Source organism: Sapajus apella, unplaced genomic scaffold, assembly GCF_009761245.1.
Source record: "Sapajus apella isolate SASKATOON/1434 unplaced genomic scaffold, GSC_monkey_1.0 scaffold77, whole genome shotgun sequence".
NCBI classification, from domain to species: Eukaryota; Metazoa; Chordata; class Mammalia; order Primates; family Cebidae; genus Sapajus; species Sapajus apella.
The window spans coordinates 1,178,145-1,203,097 of record NW_022437017.1 but is presented as its reverse complement, the minus strand read 5'-3'; the positions used below and the strand labels follow the sequence as shown (position 1 = coordinate 1,203,097).

At 54.3% G+C, this 24,953-nt stretch overlaps 1 protein-coding gene across 11 annotated transcripts in view; it reads left to right on the top strand.

Moving 5' to 3' along the window:
* Positions 1 to 24,953, top strand: part of DNM2 (dynamin 2) — a 107,564-nt gene that overhangs the window by 73,760 nt on the left and 8,851 nt on the right. For 3 of the 11 annotated variants that reach the window (XM_032251765.1, XM_032251762.1, XM_032251761.1), the window contains exons 11-17: positions 1,499 to 1,585; positions 5,122 to 5,192; positions 6,468 to 6,497; positions 8,673 to 8,724; positions 11,318 to 11,329; positions 15,018 to 15,131; positions 22,706 to 22,815. In XM_032251765.1, the coding sequence (XP_032107656.1) occupies positions 1,499 to 1,585; positions 5,122 to 5,192; positions 6,468 to 6,497; positions 8,673 to 8,724; positions 11,318 to 11,329; positions 15,018 to 15,131; positions 22,706 to 22,815 (476 nt within the window). Of the gene's footprint in view, positions 1 to 408; positions 548 to 1,498; positions 1,586 to 5,121; positions 5,193 to 6,467; positions 6,498 to 8,672; positions 8,725 to 11,317; positions 11,330 to 15,017; positions 15,132 to 22,705; positions 22,816 to 24,953 lie in introns of all 11 variants that reach the window. The other 8 variants (XM_032251771.1, XM_032251763.1, XM_032251766.1 and 5 more) reach the window with 4 other exon arrangements.

Genomic DNA, 24,953 nt, shown 5'->3' with positions numbered 1-24,953 from the left:
GAGCCCCTCTGTTCTCAGTCTGGAAAAGCCCACATTTGCTGCTTAAGCTTCTTCGATTAGAAAAGGGAGGGGGAAAACAGCCCATACAGGTTGGAAACGCTCATCCCAGAGCCAGGTGTCACCGACATGAACATTAGAGGCCCCCGCACACCTTGGCTGTCTGTCCATGCAGTGACAACCACCCATGGCCCTTCTGTAACTACACCCCGGTCTGAGCCTACACCCCTAAACCCCAGACCTCTTTGATCCGAAGCAGCTTCCGGGGCAAATGCGGGCACAGGCTCCCCCGTGCACGGACTAATCAGATGACTCTCGTTTCTTCTCTTCTCTCTGTCTCCTGTCTCGCGTGTGTGGCCTGCACTGTCCCTGGGTGTCTTTCTGCCTCGTCCCGCCCTCCGCATGACCCAGGACGGGGCTCTTCACCCCCGACATGGCCTTTGAAGCCATTGTGAAAAAACAGATTGTAAAACTCAAAGAGCCAAGTTTGAAGTGTGTTGATCTCGTGGTCTCAGAGCTGGCCACAGTCATTAAAAAGTGTGCCGAGAAGGTAACAGGTTTCGTTCTTCTCATCTCCACATTTGTCCCTGTCTTCCCCCTCCATGTGTTAGTCTCAACCCAAGCATCTGGAACATTCAGCCTCGGCAGGAAACCCCTTCCGCGTACCAGCTGTCACTTAGAGATGTCTCCACCTTGCGTTAGCAGATGGAATGGGGAGATTGGCATGGCACGCAGGTTGTGGCTGCCCGTGGAGGCGATCAGCCTTTGATGTTGCCAAACGCATCACGTTTACTAAGCAGTACCCTTTCCTGGAACCCCTAGAGAAAGGGGTTTCCCAGCCATCACCAAAGCAGCAAAACACAGGAAACACATCATCAGTGTGTAGCCCTGCGTGTTCCCACAGTCTAGGCCACGTAAGACTAACCATTCCCTTTTCCCCAACTCAAGGACTTGACCCAGACTGTGAAGATAGGACTCCCCCGCCCATGAGGTCTGGTTAAGTTAGTGCTGCAGATGAAGGCGGGGAAGGTGGAAGCACTTGGGGAGTGGGTTCCACAGATCAGGAGTGGCTTTCTGCAAGGAGTTCCCACCGAGGCTGATGGCCCAGATGCCACCCTTACCATTCTAGAACAGACGCTACTCACACTGCTGTGGGCCTTCAGGGTTCCTGCTCTCACCCAGTGCTGGGCAGGAGGGGGATGCCCTGAAGCCCTGGATGGCAAACATGCCCCTGCTTTTCTGCTTTCATGCCGCCTCCTGCCTCCTGGTTGCTGGCTGGAAAAGCAGCTCTGCTCTTCTGCTCTCTCTGGCCCACGGTGCCCCCACTCTTCTGCTCTTAGCTCCCAGCTGGACTCGCTGGGAGCCAGGACTAAGGTGGGGGCTCGGTGGGCCCCCTCTTATCTCATTCCCCACCCCCTCCACATTTTCCACCTGTGTGGTTCACGTTGCTTCCCATGCCACGAGGACCCCACCAATGAGGCCTCTCTGCTTGCTCCCCCAGCTCAGCTCCTACCCCCGGTTGCGAGAGGAGACGGAGCGAATCGTCACCACCTACATCCGGGAACGGGAGGGGAGAACCAAGGACCAGGTACTGGCCTTTTGTCTTCTTTATTTGGTATCATTTACATGCAGTAAATGTCAAATGTACTGTTCTGTGAGTGCTGACAACTGCGTATGGCAAAGTAACCCTCGCCTCAAGATACAGAGCAGTTAGTTCTACCACCCCCTAAAATTTCTGTCCCTATGATTTTTTGTAGTCAACCCCTCAAAAACCCACAGGCCAGGCTGGGTATGGTAGCTCATGGCTATAATCCCAGCACTTAGGGAGGCTCAGGCAGGAGAATTCCTTGAGCCCAGGAGTTCGAGACTAATCTAGGCAACATAGCAAAATCTTGTCTCTACAAAAGCATAAAAAAATTAACCAGGCATGGTGGTCCCAGCTACTTGGAAGGCTGAGGTGAGAGGATCACTTGAGCCCAGAAAATCAAGTCTTCAGAAAGTTATGGTCATGCCATCGCCCTCCAGCCTGGGAGAAAGAGCAAGACCCTGTCTCTTTAAAAAAAAAAAAAAAAAAAGGGCCAGGTGCATTGGCTCACGCCTGTAATCCCAGCACTTTGGGAGGCTAAGACAGGTGGATCACGAGGTCAGGAGTTAGAGACCAGCCTAACCAACATGGTGAAACCCTGTCACTACTAAAAATACAAAAATTAGCTGGGCGTGATGGTGCGTGCCTATAATCCCAGCTGCCCGGGAGGCTGAGGCAGGACAGTCGCTTGAACCCACGAGGCGGAGGTTGTAGTGAGCCAAGATCGTGCCACTGCGCTCTAGCCTGGGCAACAGAGCAAGACTCCATTTAAAAAAAAAAAGAAGAAGAAGAAAAGGAAATCCCCAGGCCCTGGTCACCACCAGTCTGCCCCCATCCTACAGTCTTTCGAGTGGACTCCCACAGTGTGAGGCCCATTGACTCTTGACTTCCTTCCTTCCTGCTCTTGGCGTCCTGCATTTGGGAGCCAAGAGTGTTGTCGGTTGTATCTGTAGTTTGCTGCTTTGATTACTAAGCAGTCTTTCAGGGAGTGGATGGAGCACAGCATGGGCCTCCAATTGCCTGCTGGAAGGTGTTTGGAGTGCTTTTTGTTTTGTGAGTTTTTTTGGGTTTTGTTTGTTTTTTTTTTTTTTTTTGAGACACAGTCTTTCTCTGTCGCCCAGGCTGGAATGCAGTGGCGTGATCTCGGCTCACTGCAACCTCCACCTCCCAGGTTCAAGCGAGTCTCGTGCCTTAGCCTCCCAAGTAGCCAGGCAGGCGCATGCCACTACACCCAGCTAATTTTTGTATTTTTAGTGGAGACGAGTTTTTACTATGTTGGCCAGCCTGGTCTTGAACTCCTGACCTCAGGTGATCCACCTGCCTCATCCTCCCGAAGTACTGGGATTATAGGCATGAGCCACTGCGCCCAACCTGCTTTTCCTGTTTTCGCATTTAACACTTCCTTGGAAAGGCATATGCAAGCACATATCCCAAGTCACTACCTCCCCCTGCAGCTGTGACTGTCACCCGCTAAGCACTGGGCCATCCTTAGACTCCTCCTGCAGCCTCACCCTCCCAACTGGCTGGGACTACAGATGTGAGCCACCATGCCCGGCTAATTTTTGTATTTTTAGTAGAGATGGGGTTTCACCATATTGGCTGGTCTGCCTTTGGACTCCTGAGCTCAAGTAATCCACCCACCTTGGCCTCCCAAACTGCTGGGATTACAGGTGTGAGCCACTGCACCCAGATCTGTTTTGAGTGACATTCTCTCAATTATTCAATTCTCTCAAGTTATTCTATGTGGTCTTTTTACAGCTGTTTGTCGAAACCAGAGCTGAATTAAGCCCTTGCTTGTTATGTCACTTTGTTAAGAACGGTCTCTCTCCCCTTGCCATTGATGCGATGAAATCGGCTCATTTATCCTGCAGAGAGGTGCCGTTTTGATTTGGCCAATTGCACCCTCAGGGTACCGGTCTGCCTATGCTTCGTAGCTGCTGGAGCTTGGAAATTATATCAAAAGCTTGGAAGAGTCTGATTCTTTTTGTTGTTACTGTTGGCAAGAATGCTGCCAGCCCTTTCACAGCCTGTGGTGTCCCACCCACCATGCTGCCGGACTGGATCTGAGAGTGCTGGGTTGAGGAGACTCAGGCTTTCCTAAACCAGCCACGGTTGCTCCCACAGATGGAGCATGCTGGCATTTTCTAGCAGGCCCACAGGTCTGAGTGCTTTGCCCTACTTTATTCTTCAGAACTGGGAGGTACAGCAAGGGGAAGTGACTGGCCCAGGGCCAGGGCAATCTAGTGAGGGGCATCTGAGCCCGTCCTCCCAGCAGCCTGGCCTGTTATGAATGGAAACCAACTCAGTGAGCTGCTTGGATCCATGGTTCCCATAGACCAGCTTATCCTAGGCAAAATAAGACAAGGGAGATGAGGGAGGGAGACTTTCAGCAAGTGCAGTGGACTCCCAAGCCCTGCTCCTTACCTGAGACTTTAGCCTTCTAGCTTGAGAGTGTGTGTATGTGTGCACGTGTGTGTGTTTTGTTTTAGTGTTCATACTTGGCCAAATTAGCTTTGCAGTTTTAATGCAACACTTTGAACACACCAGGCGCTAAAGACTTTACAGGCCAGACACAAGTGCTCATGCCTGTAATCCCAGCACTGTGGGAGGCCAAGGTGGGTGGATTGTCTGAGCTCAGGAGTTTGAGACCAGTCTGGGCAACACGGTGAAAACCTGTTTACTAAAAATACAAAAAATTAGCCAGGCAGTGTGCCATGTGCCTGTAATCCCAGCTACTCAGGAGGCTGAGGCAGGAGAATTGCTTGAACCCGGGAGGCAGGAGTTGCAGTGAACTAAGATCATGCCATTGCACTCCAGCCTGGGTGACAGAGCGAGACTGTCTCCAAAAAAAAAAAAAAAAAAAAGACTTTACAAGGCAGTGGCTTGCAGTGGCTCACACCTGCAATCCCAGCACCTTGGGAGGTCAAGGCAGGAGGATCACTTGAGTCCAGGAGTTCAGGACCAGCCTGGGCAACACAGTGACACCCAATCTCTACCAAAAAAAAAAAAAAAATCAGCCAGGTATGGTGGTACATGGCTGCGATCCCAGCATCTTGGGAAGCTGAGGCAGAGAGGTTGCTTGAGCCCAGGAGTTTGAGGCTATGATTGTTCTACTGTACTTCAGCCTGGGAGACAGAATGTCATTTTCTCAAAACAAAACAAAACAAAAACAAAAAAACAACCTGACAGCACATTATTAAATGTTTGGCAGTTGAGCCTCCTGTCCCTCCATTCCACAGCTCAGTAACATGAGGCCCAGGATCACATGGCCAGTTAGTGGATCAATCAAGACTCCAGACCTGGGGGACAGTGACTCCTCCTGTGATTGCCACCTTGGGCTACCTGGCTGTGCTCTGCTGTCCCAGGCTTTCTTGCCTGTGAGGCTGTAGGGAGTGCGACAACAGCCCCCTGTTCTCCTGTCTGGGAAGCCTCCTGGTTCCCACGCCTTCCCTGCCGGCAAGTCTGGGAAATGCCCCTGTCGCAGCCCCCACTTGCCAGGCTTGCCCCTGTACTCACAGCGACCCCCTGCTTTCCCCCAGATTCTTCTGCTGATCGACATCGAGCAGTCGTACATCAACACGAACCACGAGGACTTCATCGGCTTTGCCAAGTAGGTACTTTTGGAAACAGTGGCTGGTCGGGCGGCACCAGTCCTCACTCCCAGATCCAAGGAGGTGATTGAGTTGGGATTCTCTGAGAGATCAGGGGTCAGTCTCTGTCAGGGGTTCCTGCTGTGAAAGCAGAGCCACCTGAGAATATCTGGAAGCTCTCTTGGGCTGATAGTGGCCCCCAGCTCCACTGTCCCCAACAAACATACCTTCTGTGAGGCCTCCTAGTGGTTAGTTTAGGGAGAGGGCAGTGCTATGGCCGGAGCTGCAGGGAGAGGCGAAGCTGCTGCACCTCCCCCTCCTGCAGGACTTCTCAGAGCCTTTATTGACCCATGTGCAGCTTTTCCCAGATTCTGCCCTTTCCTGGACAGCATCTCATGGGCTCAGGGCTCCGGAAGCTGCTCTTTGGGAAGTGCTACCTGGGTCTCCCTAGCTTCGAGGCATACACTGTAGATTTAAACCAGAACCTTCAGTGGCACCCAGATGAGGGCCCAGAGTGGGGAGCTCTGATTTCAGCAGGATGGCGATATCAGTGCTAGTGGTCTCGGGCATCACTTGCTGTTTGCATCCAGCCCCTTGGCACACCTGGGCCTCACTCAGATTGTTGGGGTGGCTCACGCAGGCCTTCCTGCCCGAGGCTGGTCGGATGTTGCCACTGGTATGCCCCCTCTCTGGGCCCTGTGACAGAGCAGTGGACAAACCCACTCCTGGCTCCTCACCCTCAGAGAAAGGCCCTATGCAGGGAATCCACAGGCACCCAAGCCTTTAAGACGTAGTGTGCTTAGTGCTGGGTGGGGCTGTGTAGGGCCCATGGGAGGCCAGAGGGTGGTCTTTGGGGCTTGCCTTTTGAGGGCCCAGGCAGGCTTCCTCTTGGAGGGCCACTAGAGCCAAATCTCGGGCCATGTAGTCACCAGATAGAACATTTATCGATGCACCTGACAAAACTGATTGAGGATCTGTTCTGTGTTGGGCACCAGGTAGGTGAGGGGAAGGGAGGAAGGAATGAGGGGCTCATCAGAACCCCTCCTAGAGATGAGCAAGGGCCCTGTGCCCTGCAGGGAGTGGGCTGCCTGTGGGAGGCAGCCCCCCGGCTCTGTTCTCCTGGCCACTGGGTGTGTGGGCTCACAGCACTGGTCCCCATCTCTGGTTTGCTGCTGTTTTCCTCACCTTGATGTGTCTGCTTGTCACACTTCATCCACAGTTCCTCTCACAATCTCTCGTTTTCCTTTGGCCACTCCACTCTTTGCTCTGGACTCCTGGGCACCCCCTTACGCCAGCTGTTACTATACTGAGCAGCTGGTGACCTGGTGGGTATTGCCTGCTGTGTGCCTTTGCCCTGCTGTGTGAACGGGTACGCCCTGGCTGGGTGGCCCCAGCCCTGGGTGGGACGTCCCTGGGGCCCGCTGAAGAGCTACAGGGCGCTCCCTCAGAGCCAGAGCCAGAGCCAGGACTTTGACCACACCAGCGGCAGCCCCTGCTCTTTCAGAGCCTGCAGGCTAGGGGACGGAATCCTTCAACAAATTGTTACAAGGATGGTGAGAGTAGGAAGAGAGGGTAGGGGACAGGCTGTGGGAAAGGGGAGCCAGGGACGTGGCCTGGAGAGATCTTCCTGAAAAAGTTAGGTGATGGGGGGGACCCCAGAGAATTGGACCCCAGGAAGGAAGGCTACAAAACCAGGCAGGTGGAGGTAAGAGAGCCAGAGGCCAGGCCCCATTGCCAGGAGGGCCCTACACACCCAGGGGAGGATTTTGGATTTTGCCCCAAAACACCAGGATGCTTCTGATGAGGTCCAGGCTCAGGAGAGGGTCCACCATGTGGGCCTCTATTTTAGGGAGGCCTGGCAAAAGTGGGAGCCAGGAGGCCCTTAAGAAATAGCAACTCTGGGGCCTCGCTGTCACCCAGCCATCACTCAGAAGGTTGGCTCAGCTCAGTGCCACCTCCTTCAGATGCTCTTGATCAGAATCCTTCTTGTACTTGGATATTCCAGGCTTCCATTGCCCTCCAAATGTATATTATAAACAGGGCCCAGGCCTGGCACAGTGGCTCATGCCTGTAATCCCAGCACTTTGGGAGAGGCCAAGGTGGGTGGATTGCTGGAGCCCAGGAGTTTGAGACCAGCCTGGGCAACATGGTGAAATCCTGTCTCTACAAAAAATACAAAAATTAGCTGGGTATGGTGGTGGGGTGTAATTCCAGCTACTCGGAAGGCTGAGGTGGGAGAATCACCTGAGCCTGGGAAGTCAAGGCTGCAGTAAGCCATGATCACGCCAGGGCACTCCAGCCTGGGTGACAGAGTGAGACTCTGTTTCAAAAATAAATAGCCCAGATAAGAAGCCCTGTAATAAACTTACTGAATGTTGGGATTATCACTGGATAAAATTCTGCTTTTGTTCTTAGTTTTCCGGTCTTTACTGATCCAGAAACGGAAGCCTACTTCTCCCTTATCCTACAGCCAACTTGCACTTTAAAACAAAACCCTCAAGGTCGTCAGGAAAGGAAGGTGACCAAGCTGACTTGCTTTTCCATATTGTTCCGAAAGTTTCAGCCAAAGCAATAAGAAAATATGACAGATAAGTAACAGGAGATATGTGCTGTTTGCAAGCAGTGATATGATTGTCAGAGTAGAAAATATATTAGAACCATGACGTGGTGGAGTAGGTGTCCATGTGTAAAATATAGTGGGATTTGTCTGTGCCAGCATGAACTAGCCAAGAAGTAAGATGGATAAACAAGAAAAGAGATTTCGGATTATGGATGAATAAGGAACCTTATAGAAACACGTCCTGTCGACCTTGGATGTCCTCTAAATTTGGGTCAGGAGTAGTGCAAGATGAGTGTCATTTCATGGCCAGTAGCTGTCCCACATTCTGATGCCACTTATAGGCTGGTGTTGGGATCAAGAGATGGGAAGAGTAGGAAGAAGGGCCGGGCGCGGTGGTTCAGAACGCCTTTAATCCCAGCACTTTGGGAGGTAGAGCCAGGCAGATCCCTTGAGTCCAGGAATTTAAGACCAGCCTAGGCAACGTAGTGAAACCCCTTCTCTACAAAAACGTCAAAAAGCTGAGCATGGTGTGCACCTGTGGTTCCAGCTACTCGGGAGACTGAGGCAGGAGAATTACTTGAGCCCAGGAGGTCAATGCTGCAGTGAGCTGTGATCACGCCACTGCATGCAGCTTAGGCAATACCTTCTCACACTTCCTCTTAGAAACTCCAGGATTCTAGTGACGTCTGGAAATAACCAACACTTTAGTAAGTCAGGTGAGATGAGAGCCTAGAAGCCTCAATTGAACCAGATACATTTGCTTGTTCAGTGTGCCCAGGCCGTTTCCCTTGTGCAGCTCTTTGTGTGCAGGGGGCTTCTCTCTGCCTCTGCCTGTAGCTGCTCACTTGGTCCCCAGGGAGAGAACGGCCACATGCACCTCTTGCCCTTCTTCCCTCCCAGCATCTTGTCTACATGAATCCTGTCTGTTCTTTGGTTTCAGTGCCCAGCAGAGGAGCACACAGCTGAACAAGAAGAGGGCCATCCCCAATCAGGTAGCGCACCCCTCTGCAGCCTGCCGCTCCACCCTGGGGGCGGGAGAATGCTGAGTGACAGCAAGCCCCGGTGATGGAGCTCGACAGTGGAATGCCCCCCGACAGCCTCAGTACCAGGCCATCTGTTCTCGGCCTCTAGAGGCCACTTAGATGTTGACGTTTCTGGGAGATGTGCAAATTTTACCCACCCGGAAAGCCCTATGTGACATCCAAGGCCAGGGTTAGAACCTGACTCTTGGCGAGGCACAGTAGCTCTTGCCTGTAATCCCAGCATTTTGGGAAGCGGAGGTGGGAGGATCACTTGAGGCTAGGACTTTGAGATCAGTCTTGGCAACATATAAAGACCCTGTCTCTACAAATAATTTTTAAAAATTAGCTGGGCATGGTGGCTCATGCCTGTCATCCCAGCTAATTGGGTGACCAAAGCAGGAGGATCACTTGAGCCCAGGAGTTCAAGGCCATCCTGGACAATACAGTGAGACCTCCTTGTCTTAAAAAATAGTATCAGGCCAGGCACAGTGGCTCAGGCCTGTAATTCTAGCACTTAAGGAGGCCAAGGCAGGTGCGTTGCCTGAGCTCAGCTGAGAGCTTGAGACCAGCCTAGGCTGGGCAACATGGCAGAACCCCATCTTTACTAAAAATACAAAAAATTAGCTGGGTGTGGTAGCACGTACCTGTAATCCCAGCTACTCGGGAGGCTGAGACAGGAGGATCGTTTGAACCTGGGAGGCAGATGTTGTAGTGAGCCGGGATTGCGCCACTGCATTCCAGTCTGGGTGACAGAGCAAAAGACCCTGTCTCCAATAATAATAATAATAAAGAAATAAGAATTTAGGGCCAGGCTCGGTAGCTCATGCCTGTAATCCCAGCACTTTGGGAGGCTGAGGCGGGTGGATAACCTGAGGTCAGGAGTTCGAGACCAGCCTGGCCAACATGGTGAAACCCTGTCTCTATTTAAAAAACAAGAAAAAGAAAGAAAAATAAGAATTTAGCCGGGCACAGTGGCTCACGCCTGTGATCCCAGCACTTTGGGCAGCTGAGGCTGGTGGATCACCTGAGGTCAGGAGTTCAAGACCAGCCTGACCAACATGGAGAAACCCTGTCCCTTAAAAAAAAAAAAGAAAGAAAAAAAGAAAGAAAGGGCTGGGCGCGGTGGCTCACGCCTGTTATCCCAGCACTTTGGGAGGCCAAGGTGGGTGGATCACTTGAGGCCAGGAGTTTGAGACCAGCTTGGCCAACATGGTGAAACCCTGTCTCTAAAAAAAATTAAAATAATAATAAATAAATAAATAATAATAAAAAGAAAGAACTTTTTCCCTTAAGCAGGGGTCTGTGACCTCTTTGGGCTTTCCAACACAGCCCCTGGGATTAGGAGCCCATAGGTGAGAGCCGCTGGAAACTACATTGTCTCCAGCAGCTCAAGGGAACCTAGGATAGTTGGAGTCCCACACCTGGAGAAGCCCTGAGCCACAAAGGGTTGTACTTTAACATCTTAACCCAGCTAGAGGCCTTGTAAAATATGAATGGCTTTATCAGTGCCTGCTTTCAGTGCCTTTCTATTATTATTTATTTTTTTGAGACAGAGTCTCACTCTGCCGCCGGGGTTGGAGTGCAGTGGCATGGTCTTGGCTCACCACAACCTCCACCTCCTGGCTTCATGTGATTCTCCTGCCTCAGTCTCCCAAGTAGCTGGGGTTACAGGCACCCACCACCACAACTGGCTAATTTTTGTATTTTTAGTGGAGACGGGGTTTCACCATATTGGCCAGGCAGGTCTTGAGCTCCTGACCTCATGCCGTACACCCGTCTCAGCCTCCCAAAGTGCTGGGATTACAGGCTTGAACTACCATACCCAGACTTTATTATTAATTTTTAAGAAAACCCAGCCAGGCACAATAGCTCGTGCGAGTAATCCTAGCGCTTTGGGAGGCCAAGGTGGGAGGATCACCTGAAGTCTGGAGTTTATGACCAGCCTGGCAAACACGGTGAAACCCCATCTCTACTAAAATACAAAAAAATTAGCCTGGTGTGATGGTGGGTGCCTGTAATCCCAGCTACTCAGGAGGTTGAGACAGGAGAATTGCTTGATCCTGGGAGACGGTGATTGCAGTGAGGCAAGATCATACCACTGCTCTCCAGCCTGGGCGACTGAGCAAGACTCTGTCTTTAAAAAAAAAAAAAAAGAAAAGAAAAGACAACCCATAATCTTTGCAAAATTTCCGCCTATGTCTCTCCCTTCTCCCTGTTGGGCAGGGGTCGGGGTGGGGACTCCGCCGTGTAACTTGCAGGATCGTAGAACCCACGGGAAAGACAAACGTAACCATTGCATGATTTATTTTTGCGCTTGCCGTAGGTAATACATATGTTATTGCTTTTTTGTTTCAAAAGATGATAATGAATTAAATATTAACACCATGAATATGATTAATAGCATGTAATTTTTTTTCTTTTGCTGTTTTTTCCCCTGCTCTTCTCTTCTCCTGTTTTTGTGCTTTTCCTGCTTTTTCTTTGTCCCCTTCATGTCCCTTCCATCTCTTTTCCTCCACCTGTTCTTCCCTGATTTACCCACAATCCTAACTTTGCATATTCAAAGGGGGAGATCCTGGTAAGTACATACTTAGTGTGGTAGCAAACTTTAGAGAATCTAGTGGTGATGGAGACCCCGCCCTCCCCTAACTTTCCTGTTCCCCACCCCTCCAAATAACAAAAATACTAAAAATTGAGCTAACCTGGAAACCCCATGCCACAGCCGGTGCTAGACTTCGCATTGCCCCGGGTATAAGTTGATTCACACAGGCACTAACTGGAACGCCACCCTTGAAGGCGCACTCCTGCAGCCAGTTCCTTGAAGGTTTTTATGGTTTACTGTAGGTTAGGGATGGCAAATACTTACACACCGCCCCTGCCTCCCCTCACATCTCTGGCCATGGAAGATCTCACTTAAGCCGGACCAGAAGTCATTCTTGGCACTGCCTGTCTTCCTTCTGTCTCCTGTGCAGATGTCACTCATGGATCAGAGCTTATTTTTCCACATGGCAGAAATCTTCTCCTCTTGTGCCCATGGCAGAAATGTCTAGTTGATCTAGCATTCTTTGCCTTGTGCTGCTCCTCTAGCACATACCCATGTCAGACATTGCTAATCAATCCTGGCATTCTTTCCAAATAAGCATGCCAGCATGGGTGTTCTATAGCAGATGTGGCTAAGTGATCAAGGTATTTATTTTTTTCCTCATATGATACCCTCTCCTGTATGCATGGCAGGCATGACTAATCTATCAGGAGCCCCTTTCCTAGATGCTGCCTCTTGTCCTCCAGATAAAATAGACAAGGCTCTTCTGTTCCACTTGTCCCTTTCTCCTGTCCTTTGCCTGTGATGGGCAACACTAATTGATCCTAGCACCGTTTCCTGCCACGCCCAGAATTCTCACCACAGTGCTCCAGGTATCTCGTACCAATCGATTGACATGGCCCCCAAGATGAATCATATTTGCTGTCCGTCCCTGCTGTGGGTAACACCTCCTTTCTTTGTGCACAGCCCTCGGCTGGGGCCTGGTATGAGGCATTAGATGGGTGTGAGGCCCAGCCCAGCCCAGTGGGAAGCAGCTGCTGCTCATATCTGAGAGCTGAGCCCAGCTCAAGGAGCTCGCCTCTAGGCAACTGGGGTTTCACCCCAGCCTCGCTCTCACACTTGGACAGCACAGCCTGGGCCTCCAGTCCTAGCAGAGGCTCCCTTCTCTGGGACATTATCCCACTGCCAGCCACCAAGGCATTGGTCACCCCTGCCACTGCCCTCTGGCAGGAATCTTCTGGCAATCCTGGGATCTTTCTTGTAGCTGAGCCGGTCTTATGCCAGGGCCTCGCTGCTCCCATGGCCTGGGTGGTGCAGATAGGGCTGTGGGTGGGGGCAGTGTTGGGAGGAATTAATCGGCCTCGGGCTTGTGGTTTTCAGGTTCCTCACGTGTTCCCCCCAGTCACCTTGAATTTGCCAGGCCAAGGCCAGGAACCTACCCTTTCCCTTGTACCCCAAGAGGTTTAGGGGTTCATTTTTTCCTACCAGAGGCCACATAGTCCAGTGCCGCCATCAGTGTGGCCGTGGCCTCTGCGTCTCCCAGCTATGATGTCCATCTCTCCCTGGGAGACTTGGGCCAGGACCCTCACCCGGAAAAGAGGCTGGACCAGCCTGTCAGGGGATCCCTGCCCTCCACCCCCTGCCTGCCCTGTCACTCGTGCTGCCCCATGTGCCTGCCTGCCTGTCACTGTGCACCCCAGCCCGTGATGCCTTGCCACCTTTTCTGTTCTCCCACCCCCACTTCCTTCTAAGCCCAGGTAGGTGGTAGAAGTCCTTGGGAGGTGTCCCTTGGATGCAAATCTGACTTTCTGCTGAGGCCTGGCCCCTCCCTTTTCTCTGGGTCACAAGTTGTGGGTGGCTAACAGTGCCTATGTTTGCTACCCACAGTTTGCAGCTCCCTGGGGTGGATTTTTTTCTCTGAACCCACATGGAGAAGGGCACCTCAGGGCTTCTGCCAGATCTCCCGCCCCCGAGGCTTGGCTGTGACCTGATCAGTGCCCTGGCCCTGTGGCCATGTACCCCAAAGCATAGCATGGGCCCTGTCCTCCAGCTCTGACCGATACTAACCCCGGCTGGCTGGAGGCAGGAGAGCCAGGCCACTGAGGTGCATGGGCACATCTCTCTCCTTAGGAACTGGGCGAGGCCTAGGAGTACAGAGGCCCCACATTTTTCTGGGGGAGCACTGACAGCTTGTCCCTCTGTTTTCCCTCACATGGTTGTCATTCAGTCACTGAACCAGGGTCTAGTAAGTATTCACTCTGTGCCCAACCCTGGGCTGAGCCAAGGCAGTGCCCCCGCCCAGCTCCCCCTGGGTGAATGAAGGCATTCTGAGAATGCCAGGCCTTTGGTGCTAACACTAGGACATCGTGGGCAGACCAGGGAGAGCTCGTCACTGAGTTCCTGGAGGGCATGCTGTGACCTCACAGGGGCTGCTAGCCTCAGCCCCTTCACCCACCACCAGGCAGCCCGTGAATGGCCAGATGCCAGGGGTCACTGCCGGCTCCAAACAACTGAGAGAGTCCTGTCTGCTCATCCCAGGGAGGGAGAAGTCTGTGCCCTTGGCCTTAACAAGGTGCGCCCAGTGGCATCTCATGCTGTCCCCAGCCTGGGCAGTGACTTCTGCCTGGCCCAGCGGTCCCTGGGCACTCTTTAGCCACCTCCGTCTTCATGGCCTCCTGGGGCTTAGAATTCACAGCTAGCCACCAAGGAGCTGTTGGAGCTGTGGGCTGATGGCCCTGTTCAGATTGACAGACCTGGGGTGGGTCTGGGTAGTCCAGGTGAAGCCCCTCCAGAGGGCTGCCCCCCACTAGGACAGCATCTGGGCCACAGATGGATTCCTGGAGGCCCCATCTCTGATGCTCCTGCCATGCCGTGCCATGCCCCGCCATGCTCTGCAATGGGGGGGGTGCAGGCCAGCCCTTCGCAGCTGTCTGTGGCCATGCTCAGCCCACCCTTTGTAGCTTGGCCAAGTCTGTCAGTGCCTGGGTCCCAGGCCGCCCTGCGCGTGCCTCTGTGTGCTTCCTGCAGCTCCCAGGGGCCCCAGTCCCGAGTGGGGTGGGGGGCTTCGGCCCACACACGCCTCCAGCGGCCAGGGAGCGTGCGAGCATAGCCCCCAGGCTGCCTGCCTTTAGCTGTCAGGTGAGTCCCCTGTGCAGGCCTGGATTCTGACTCAGACGACAGCCACAGCCACATGAGCTCCATCCATGGGATCTCCCAGCCCAGAACCCTGATGTGTTGGTCAAAAGGGCGACCACCAGGCTTGTAGCCAGCTTGGGACATAAGCCCCACTCCTTCAGTGTCCCTAGGCAGGGCCCCTGGGTTCACATCTTTGACCCAGACTCTCCGTGTGGACAGCACCCCTTGAAACCCTGTCTCACTCAAACAAGTGCAGTTCCTCAGATGTCACATTTCATGTGCCACAGCCCCCCACACAAGCCCTGGGGACTCCTCCATCCCCAGGGCCCTTTCCATCAGGCCTCCGTGTCCCTCTCCCCCATCAGGCCCTGTCCCAGTGAGTCTATCCGCCCACCTGCCCAGGTGGTACCCATGTTGGTTTCCAGCTGGAAGTGCTTGGGGCAGGGTGGAACTGGGTTTCCTGGGCTTTGGGCTGGAAGTGTCTGTCAAGATTTTCAGTTTCCCACTGAGCTGTGGGCGAGGCCACTGCGCTGGGGGTGGCCGGGGCTGCTGAGCAGGGTTCCCCGCTAAGCTTTGTGCTTCCCCTCAGGTGATCCGCAGGGGTTGGCTGACCATCAACAACATCAGCCTGATGAAGGGAGGCTCCAAGGAGTACTGGTTTGTGCTGACTGCCGAGTCGCTGTCCTGGTACAAGGATGAGGAGGTGAGTGGCAGGCGGGAGTGGGGCTGCTGTGGGTGGTGGGACAGATGGGGAAGAGCGGATGGGCACCCGCCCTGGGCAGCACTCATTCAGTCACTGTACCATTTTGCCTGAGTCATGAGAACCATCACCCACGGCTGGAGAGCAGCCACCATGTGCCAGGAGGCTCGAATTATACCCATCCCCCATGGGGTCAGCTCCTAGAATCCAAAAGGAAGATAGTGGGTGACAGAGTCACCGGCAGACTAGAAACAGGCTCTCACTGCCCCATGGTCAAGAGAAGGGGCCATGCCCAAGGGTCAAGGGCTCAGGCGTGCGGCCAGGCTGCAGGGGTGCTGGAGTTCCATCACCTACAGGCTCAGCCAGGCCCTTCGCCTCTCTGGGCCTCAGTTTTTCTGTCTGCGAAGTGGGCTAGGACGGTCCCTGCCCACTGTGCGGTGCTTGGCCACAGTGTGCAGAATGATCCCTACATGCTTGTCATTATAGGAAGGAAGTGGAGAGGCCCCTGGGTGATGACTTCAGGGAGCAGTGTTGAGTGCCGAGTCATGGGAGGGACTCATTCACTACAAGTGGGAGGGCAGCCTTGAGCAGGGACGCTGCTGACCAGCCCCTGCTCTCCACGCTGATCCAGCATCCCTCCTGATTGTCCCATGTAAAAAAATATATATATAATGTTTGACATTTTTATGGGGTCCCTGTGATGTTTTATTAGATGCACAGAATATGTAATGATTGTAGCAGGGTGTTTGTGGTGTCTGTCACCTTGGTATTCCCCATTTCTCTGAGTTCAGAACAGTTGAGGTCCTCTTTTCTAACTACTTTGAAATATACAAGGCCAGGCACGGTAGCTCAGGCCTGTAATCCTGGCACTTTAGGAGGCTGCAGTGGGAAGATGGCCTGAGTTCAGACATTCAAGACCAGCTTGGGCAATATAGCATTACCCCGTTTCTACTAAAACCAAAAAAAAAAAAAAAAATAGTTGGGAATGGCAGCGTGTGCCTGTAGTCCCAGCTGCTCAGGAGGCTGAGGTGGGAGGATCACTTGAGCCCAGGAGATAGAGGCTGTAGTAAGCTATGATCTCACTACTGCACTCCAGCCTGGGCCACAGAGCGAGACCCTGTCTCAAAAAAAAAAAAAAAGAAGAAGAAGAAATAGACAATACATTGTTGGCCAGGTGCAGTGGCTCATCCCTGTAATCCCAGCACTCTGGGAGGCTGAGGTGGGTGATTGACCTGGGGTCAGGTGTTCAAGACCAGCCTGAGCAACATGGTGAAGCCCCATCTCTACTAAAAATACAAAAATTAGCTGGATGTGCTGGTGGGTGCCTGTAATCCTAGCTGCTTGGGAGACTGAGACAGGAGAATCACTTGAACCCGGGAGGTGGAGGTTGCAGTGAGCCAGGATCACACCACTGTACTCCAGCCTGGGCGACAGAGTGAGACTCCATCTGAAAAAAAAAAAAAAAACAGATAATTGTTGTTAACTGTAGTCTTAACTACGGTCACCCTGCTCTGCTGTTGAACAGTGGAACTTAATGCTTTTTCTCTGGCTGTGTATTTGTACCCATTAACCCACCTCTCTTTACCCCCTGCCTATCCCCACATTTTCCATCCTCTAGTACCTTTCTACTCTCTAGCTCTGTGAGATCTCCTCTTCTACCCTTTTTCGCTCCCACGTAATGAGTGAGAACATGCAAGATTTGTCTTTCTGTGGCTGGCTTATTTCACTTAACGTAATGACCTCCAGTTCCATTCATGTTGCAGCAAATGACGGAATCTCGTTCTTTTTTATGGTCCTGATCAACCCATTTCTTGCTTAATTCTCTTGATGTAACCATGGCTTAGTGGCCTGGGAAGGAAGCCACTTCTGCGTGACAGCTTGTTGCTACTCTGATGCGGTCCAGGTTGACTTTGAAGGGTCCCTGGCAAAGGGAACTGTGTTTCTCTCATTGTCTTGGTTACTCTGGGAGAAGACTGCAGGTTGTCCCATGAGCCATGGCTGTGTTATGTGGGCTACGGATTTGCATCTGTAACACAGTCCCATAATGAAGGCACTTAAAGAGATGAAGTCTGTTTCTTGCTCATGTCTCAGTGAGCTTGGTGGCACTGTGCTGTGAGACTGTCCAGGGCCTGTCTCCACCTCCCCTGTTGCCAGCTTAACATAGGGTTCCCTTCACAGTTTAAAATGGCTGCCCCGCCGGGCGCGGTGGCTCACGCCTGTAATCCCAGCACTTTGGGAGGCTGAGGCGGGTGGATCACGAGGTCAAGAGATCGAGACCATCCTGGTCAACATGGTGAAACCCCGTCTCTACTAAAAATACAAAAAATCAGCTGGGCATGGTGGTGCGTGCCTGTAATCCCAGCTACTCAGGAGGCTGAGGCAGGAGAATTGCCTGAACCCAGGAGGCGGAGGTTGCGGTGAGCCGAGATCGTGCCATTGCACTCCAGCCTGGGTAACAAGAGCAAAACTCCGTCTCAAAAAAAAAAAAAAAAAAAAAAAAGGCTGCCCCATGCCCATCACCATGTAGCCTCTAGCAGCCCAAAGAAAGGAAAGAAGGGCCCCTGTGTGTGAGAACTGTGCGCCCAGCTAACAGTTCTACCGCTTTCTAAGAAAGAAGTGGGTATTGGTTGTTTCTGAGCATGACAGCTGGGGCTTGACACCGGGATTCACCAGGATATTGGTTGCATGGCGTTAACCTTTCATATCTTGTCTCCCCACCTATAAAGTCAGGACTGTGGCCTTCCCCTCTGGACTGTGGGAGCCAGCAGGGAAGGTCTGGTACTTGAGCCCAGCACTGTGCCTGGCTTGCAGCATGTGTCCAAGGTATTTTCCTGGTGGTCACCACCATCAAGTCCTCCTAGCTCCTCTCCGTAGGAGGGAACCTACCCACCTACTCCCAGTGCACAGAGGAGGGGCTGGAGGCTCAGAGATGCACTTTTGTCCCAGATCCTGCCGTGGCCCAGGGCTGGCTCCAAGGCTATCTATGACCTTGAGCATGGGCTGTGTCAGGTGCAGGGCCAGCCACCAGTCCCCATGGTCCCTGGGATGGCAAAGCCACCAACTCAGTCCAGGCGACCTCAGTGGAGAGGCCTGGGTTGCCTAAGGCCCCTGGAGCTGCCCTGCCTGGCTCTCCTCCCCTCAGGTTTGGGGGGATGCCCTGTAGGAGTGCCTCCCACTGGGGGCTTGCTGGCAGCCAACCCAGCCCCAGGACAGGCAGGACTGGGCTTGGAAGTCCCAGGGTTAGAGAGAAGGCAGGTTGGGGGACCCCAACTGGCCCCAGGGAGGAGCGGTGGGTGGGGCTTCTGGCTGTGAACCCCTGGTCTGTGCTGGGCTCAATGGCTGAGAGAGCCCACTGAGGCCACACCTGAGGCGAACCCTGCTCCCCATGAGGAAATCCTCACACTTGCCATGGGGGTGGCTATATAGTCTGCCAGGTATAGAAACTAAGGCTCTGAGTGGTGACTTGACCCACGTCGGGGACCAGTGGAGGGTCCCCCGGGGTGGACGTTTCCCCAGTGCATGTCTGCGGGCCTATGCCCCCTGACCTGAGGGGCACCCCAGCCCCACATCCAGACGCCTCCACTGCAACCCAGGCCTGATGTCCCCTTGACCAAGGGCGTTGGGGTGAAAGGCGATCATCCCACTCCACACAAGGCCAGAGGCTCATCTCTGGAATGTTTGTGGAGCCTCAGGATCCCTGAGGCCTCTGTGGGACTCAGTTTAGGGCACTGTTTTTTTTTTTTTTTTTAAAGAGATGGGGTTTCACCATGTTGGCTAGACTGGTCTCGAACTCCTGGCCTCAAGTGATCCACCTGCCTCGGCCTCCCAAAGTGCTGGGATTACAGGCATGAGCCACTGCGCCTGGCCTGGGGCACTGTTTCTAAACCCAGGGTGGTGGAGTCTGCTGAGCCACCATACAAGCATTTCTGGGATCCCTGTGGAACCTTCCAGAACCTCAGATCCAGCGAACCTCATGGGGTTGGGATATGGGAGGAGCGTGGGGCCAGGCGTGGTCTGCAGCCTCCTCCCTCCCTCAGGCTCCTCTAGGAACTCACATGTCCAGATCGGATGGCTCCTCAGAATGGCCGGGGTGGGGTGGGGTACCCTTTCACTTTTTCTCCCCTCTTTCCGCCTTGCAGTCAGAAACCAGCCTGCGCTGTTGTGTGTGAGCTGTCAGGCAGGCTAAGAGCTGGTCCCCTGCCTTTCAGCTCAGGGCTTTGGGGACCTTCCAGGGTCCCCTGGGTGGGAGTGCTAGGCCTGGGGCAGCGAGCCCTGGAGGGACCTCTAGTCCTGAACCTCAGCCTGGTGGCTCTCTGCCTAGCAGCACTGCAGGTCTAGTTTTCAGATCGCCTCTTCTTTCACGCTGATCTGCGGGTAGAAAGCCAGAGCCCCCAAGCCTCCTCTGGGGCCCCCGATCAGAGTGTGGAGCAGCAGTGGGAGAAGGGCCAGGTGCCGGCCATAATGAGAAGCTGCAGACCTGTGAAAGAGGCCCTGTGTGTGCCCCAGACACAAAGCAGGCTCCAGTCGGGAGGGGGCAGCCGTGGAATCTGACCCCCGCCACCAAAGGGACCCTTGGAGTCACACACGTGGCAGCCACCCCCAAGGAGCAGGCCACCCTCTTAGAGACGCCTCAGTGACATGCAAGACATCAGTATCTCTTTATTTAAAAATAAACGAGGAGACATTTACAGCCATGGGGTGGGGATGGCAGACTGACAGGGCCAGGGCCCCCAACCCCTCAGCCAGTCCCGCGGCTCCCTCTGACTTTCCCCAGCACCTCTTCTCCCACCCACGCCCTCAAACCTTCTATGCAAGGCTCCACCGCAGTGGGAAACGGGGTGGTGGAAAATGACACTCACCTCCAGACCTGCCTTACTCCAAGGATGCTGGCGAGTTTGGGGGGCCTGTCTCGACGCGCCGCTTGCCCAGGCCCAGCCTAACCAATGTGCAGACTACTGTACACATTGACAGCCTCCTGAACAGGTAGTCTGAACACTGGGTTGGCGGGGCCGGCTGTCCATCCCGCAGGTGCCCCCAGGCAGACGCCGGGGCCACCAGGCCAGGCCGTGCCTCAGCACCTCTGAGCAGCCAGGGAAGCCCCCGCTTCTCCCGAGACGATCCGCTCTGTCCCTTCTGACGTGGCAAGGCTGGGGCCAGCTCGCATCTGGAGAAAGTTCTGGGTTTTCAGGAAATCCTAAAGAGTGGGGGAGGCGGAGGCAGGAGGCAGGGTTTGGGATGTGGCTTCTGGGCTCAGGAGAAAGTCTGACTCTTTTGGGGGGTGGGGAGGAGGGGCGCACACATGCCTCAGTTTCTTCGCGCGCGTGCGCGTGTGTGTGTGTGCGCGCGCGCGTGCGTACACTCAAGAGTGTGTGTGCCGGCAGCACCAGGGAGGCGGCCGCCACTTTCTGGGCGGAATCCTACTATAAACAGTTCCAGATGTGGCATGAGCCAGAAAGGCCTGTGACTCAGTTACTTGGCCCCACTGACTGGAAGCTTCTGGCCTCATTACACGATAGGGTCAGGGCAGCAAAGGCCCTTGAGCAAATGTTGGGGTGGGGGGCAGGGCTCCTGCTGAGCCCCCTCCCCTGGCTCCTTTTAAAGCCCCCAAAACTCTTCCCTGAGAGGTTGGAGGGACCCAGGCCCTGTGTTACCCAGCCTTTCCTGGGATGAGGGGTGCGGGCTTTCTTCACCACTCTCCCTCCCTTTGGTCCACAGCGGCGTCCTCCCTCCATGGCTGCCCATCCCCTATTCCTACACTCTGCCCTGCTTCTTCCTTGCCTAGAGCCTGGCAGGCTGACCCCAGAGCTGCTCACAAGAGCAGCCAGAAAAAATCCCTGGGCACCAGCTCTTCAGGGGGCACCAAGCTCCTTCATCCTCCTTGGACAGACGAGGAAACCGAGGTGCAGATGGGGGGTGGGGGGGAAGTGACTTGCCCAGGGGCACACGGCCAGGAAGGGGCAGGGCTGGCATCACCTCAACCATGCTAAGCTCCTAATGGCCTGAGCCCGTGTGCCAAGGCCACTGCTCCACCCTGGCTCCCCTCACAAAGTCCCAACACTCAGCCGATCCCCACTTGCCAAGGAGCCCCAGCCTCTTCCTCCACAGTCACTGTGGCTGCTCTTCAACTTGGAGGCAGCAACCAGGTTAGGCTCTGTGCTGGGGCAGCCCAGTGAGGGGACCTGAGGAGTTTCCAGAGACAGGCCAGGAAAAAGAAGGGCCAGGGGCACTGTGGAGAGGACTGGGCTTTGGGTCATGGGGGCCTGGCCTCCAAAGCCCTGCTGTGGCTTATACGGCCTGCTGTGTGGTCATGGGCAGCCACCTTCCCTCTCTGAGCTGGGAGGGATCCATGAACTGAGGCTGAGCAGTGCTTGGCATGGGTCCCCAAGAGCTGCTGCTGCTGCTGTGACGTGGTGGGCATATACATCACTGGGTGAGCGTGAGGTTCCAGGGTGCCACCCCCAGCTTCATGACTCACCAGCCCTTTGTCCCTGGCCGAGGGGCCCACCTCCTCCAAGCTGCCTCCTCTGCAGTTGGGACAGCCATGCCTGGCACTTGGTTGGTGCTTCCTGAACAGGGCCACCCTTAGAAAGCAAATGATAGGGAGGCTGAGGTGGGCGGATCACAAGATCAGAAGTTCAAGACCATTCTGGCCAATATGGTGAAACCCCGTCTTTACTAAAAGTACAAAAAAATTAGCCAGGCGTGGTGGTGTGCGCCTGCAGTCCTGGCTTCTCGGGAGGCCAAGGCAGAAGAATTGCTTGAATGAGGGAGACAGAGGTTGTAGTGAGCTGAGATCTTGCCACTGCACTTCAGCCTGGGCGACAGAGAGAGACTCTGTATCAAAAAAACAAAAACCAGCCTGGGCAACATAGTGAGACCCCATTTCTATTAAAATAATAATGAGAATGATAAACAAAGGGAGTGAGGCTTCTGCAGCACCTGGCCCAGGTGTCAGCTATCCAGCCCTGAAATGTCCTGAGGCAGCCAAGGTTTAAAACCCAGCCCTGCTTTTCTCTGCCTCAGTCTTCCCCTCTGTAAAATGGCATCACAGAGGCAACTCACTCCTAGGCTTGTTTCAAAGATGAAGCCCAGTTAAAGGTTCCATTCACTCCACATGAGGGGAGGAGCGGTTGTGTTGTGTGTGCAGTCAGCCACATGTCAGCAGTGAACTAAACAGGAGTCCCTGCCCTGGAGAAACTGAGTCAGTCCAGTGGCAGTCAGGCACCCAGGTCAATAAGCACAGGATACATGATGTGTTATGTGAGGGAAAAGGTGGGGAGGGTGCGGGTGGAGTTAGGGCAGGAGGGAGCCTTGCCAGTGTCAGGATCAGGCAGTGGCCTGGGGCGTGCAAAGGCCCTGGGGTAGGAACCCACCTGGGATACTCAGGGGTCATCACAGAGGGCAGCATGGCCAGGACAGAGGGAGGGATGGGGAGGGGTGGCAGATGAGCTCATCTGCAGCAGTGACCAGCATGTGAAGCCCCCAGCTGGTGGTGGCACATGCTGCACGCTCTGGCCTGGGGCATCCTGAGTTGTCACATGGACAGCTCGGGGTGAGTCCTTTCCCTCCACCCTCAGGAGAAAGAAAAGAAGTACATGCTGCCTCTGGACAACCTCAAGATCCGTGATGTGGAGAAGGGCTTCATGTCCAACAAGCACGTCTTTGCCATCTTCAACACGGAACAGAGGTGAGGGGCCCTGGGCCCCGGGGAGGACTCAGGGTGAAGACCGATGGACTCATTCACACTCCACAGCCTTCAGTGAGCACCTGCTCTCAGCAGTCCCTGCCCTGGGGTTCCACCTGCTAGAAGGGGAGTCGAGTGAGAAACTCCTCCACCCAACATCTGCACCCAGGGATGCTTCCAGTGCTGGGTCAGAGACAACCTCTCTGGGCAGAGATGGGGATGAAGTCAGGGTCCGAGTCAGGTGGGAGCCACAGAGAGTTCTGAGTAGAGGGGCACCAGGACCTGGCTCAGGTGCTCGCAGGCACCCTCTGGTGGCTGAGGGGGAAACAGGCTGAGGGGGTGGGAGACGGGGGACCAGGGCAAAGGCCACTGCCTTGGGGCCAGACCCTGGTAGGGCTAAGGACACAGGGCAGGGGAGGGTGCAGATGCTGGCTGGAGGAGTCAGGCGGAGTCCTGGTGGGTATGGATATGAGAGAGAAAGGCTGATCGTAACCCTGAGTACCTGGGCCTGAGCTCCTGCACCGCCTGGCTGCTGCCATTGGCCAAGTGGGGAAAGGCAGCGGCAGGGTAGGCCTGGGGACAGCCTGGGGGTCAGTTCAGGCCAGGCCAAGGGAGAGGGCACATCAGGGAGGCACCTGGGTAGGTCCAGGAGTGTGATGTCCAGGAACGAGCTCTAGGCTAGCATGTGAACTGGGCAGTCGCCATTGCATGGACGGTATTTCAAGTGATGAACCCAGATGAACTCCCAGGAGAGTGAAGCTGGAAAAGGAAGGAGAGGCCCCAGGAAGCTCGCAGTACGTGTCTCCCATGAGGCATTGGCTGCAGACTTTAGTGGAGACACTGCTCTCAGGAAGAGACGCAGCTGGCAGGAGGGCTCCTCCCACGCCCACACACTCGCACTCATCCAGGAAGCAGAGCCCATCTGAGTCAGGGCTTGGCTGTTGGCAGAGGCCTGGGGGTACCCTGAGATACATAGGCAGGAGCTGACATCCTCCCGGCTGGCCCTGGAACCTCCTTGCCTACTGCTTGGCTGCATCCACCAACTCCAGCTGATTCTCCTGGTTCCCTCCTGCTTTGCTTTAGCTGGCCTAAATCTCCGAGACCCATTTGTCCACCTCCTCCCCCTGAAAACCTCCGTAGCTCTCTGAGGTTTGCCCCTGGCCATTGATACCTGGCAGCTGTCCCAGGTACCTGAGCCCTGTGACCCCTGTGCAGTGGGGGATGACAATATTACCTGATGCATCTTTTAGGAACAGGTTCAGGAAACCCAGAGTCATGGCTGCAAAAACAAAATAGATGGCTGAAGACTTTTTGTATAAATCGAGCCCGGACTTGAGTATCCTAGGCAAAGTGGAGCAGCTCCACAGGCATCAGGGTTCAGGCCCTCCTCTTCCTCAGCCTTCCTCCTGGTGTGCAGAACCTGAGCTCTGCAGTGGGACAGGCCTGCTGTAAAACCCTGACTTCTGTCTCTTTGTCCAAAATGGCTGCCCAAACTCCAGCCATTGTGATGATGTTCCAGGCAGCAGCAGGAAGGAGGACAGTGGAGCAACAAGGGCATGCCTCTCCCCGCACAACTCCGTCCAGAAGTCGTTCAAGGACAGCCACGTGCTGACCACAAACCCAAGTCTCACTTGAGGACTTTGGGGGCAGCTTGGCTGTCTCAGCCCCACCTGGACATGGGACAGAAAAGCGTGCATGGCATGTGGCATGGTGCCTGGCCTGTAGACCACCATCTGCAAGCATTACTTACCATCCATTCCAGCTTTGAAACCCTGATTCTTTCTTCCACTCAGGGACCCACATGTGCCCAGTATTTCCCAAGCTTTTGCTGGAGGTCCCAAGCCTGTCCCCAGACACTTGCCCTCCCCACCTGCCCCCAGGAATTCAGCACATCTAGACATTTGATGTGCAGTGCAGTAGCTGCTAACCACGTGTGGCTACTTAATATAAATTAATTGACTTCAAATAAAAGTTGAAACTTACCTCCATCATCACTCTGGCCCCATTCCTAGGGCTCAGAAGCCATCTGTGGCTTGGGGCTACCTCAATGGATGATGCAGGTAGACAGTATTTCTACTATTAAAGAAAATTTGGGGCCGGGCGCGGTGGCTCAAGCCTGTAATCCCAGCACTTTGGGAGGC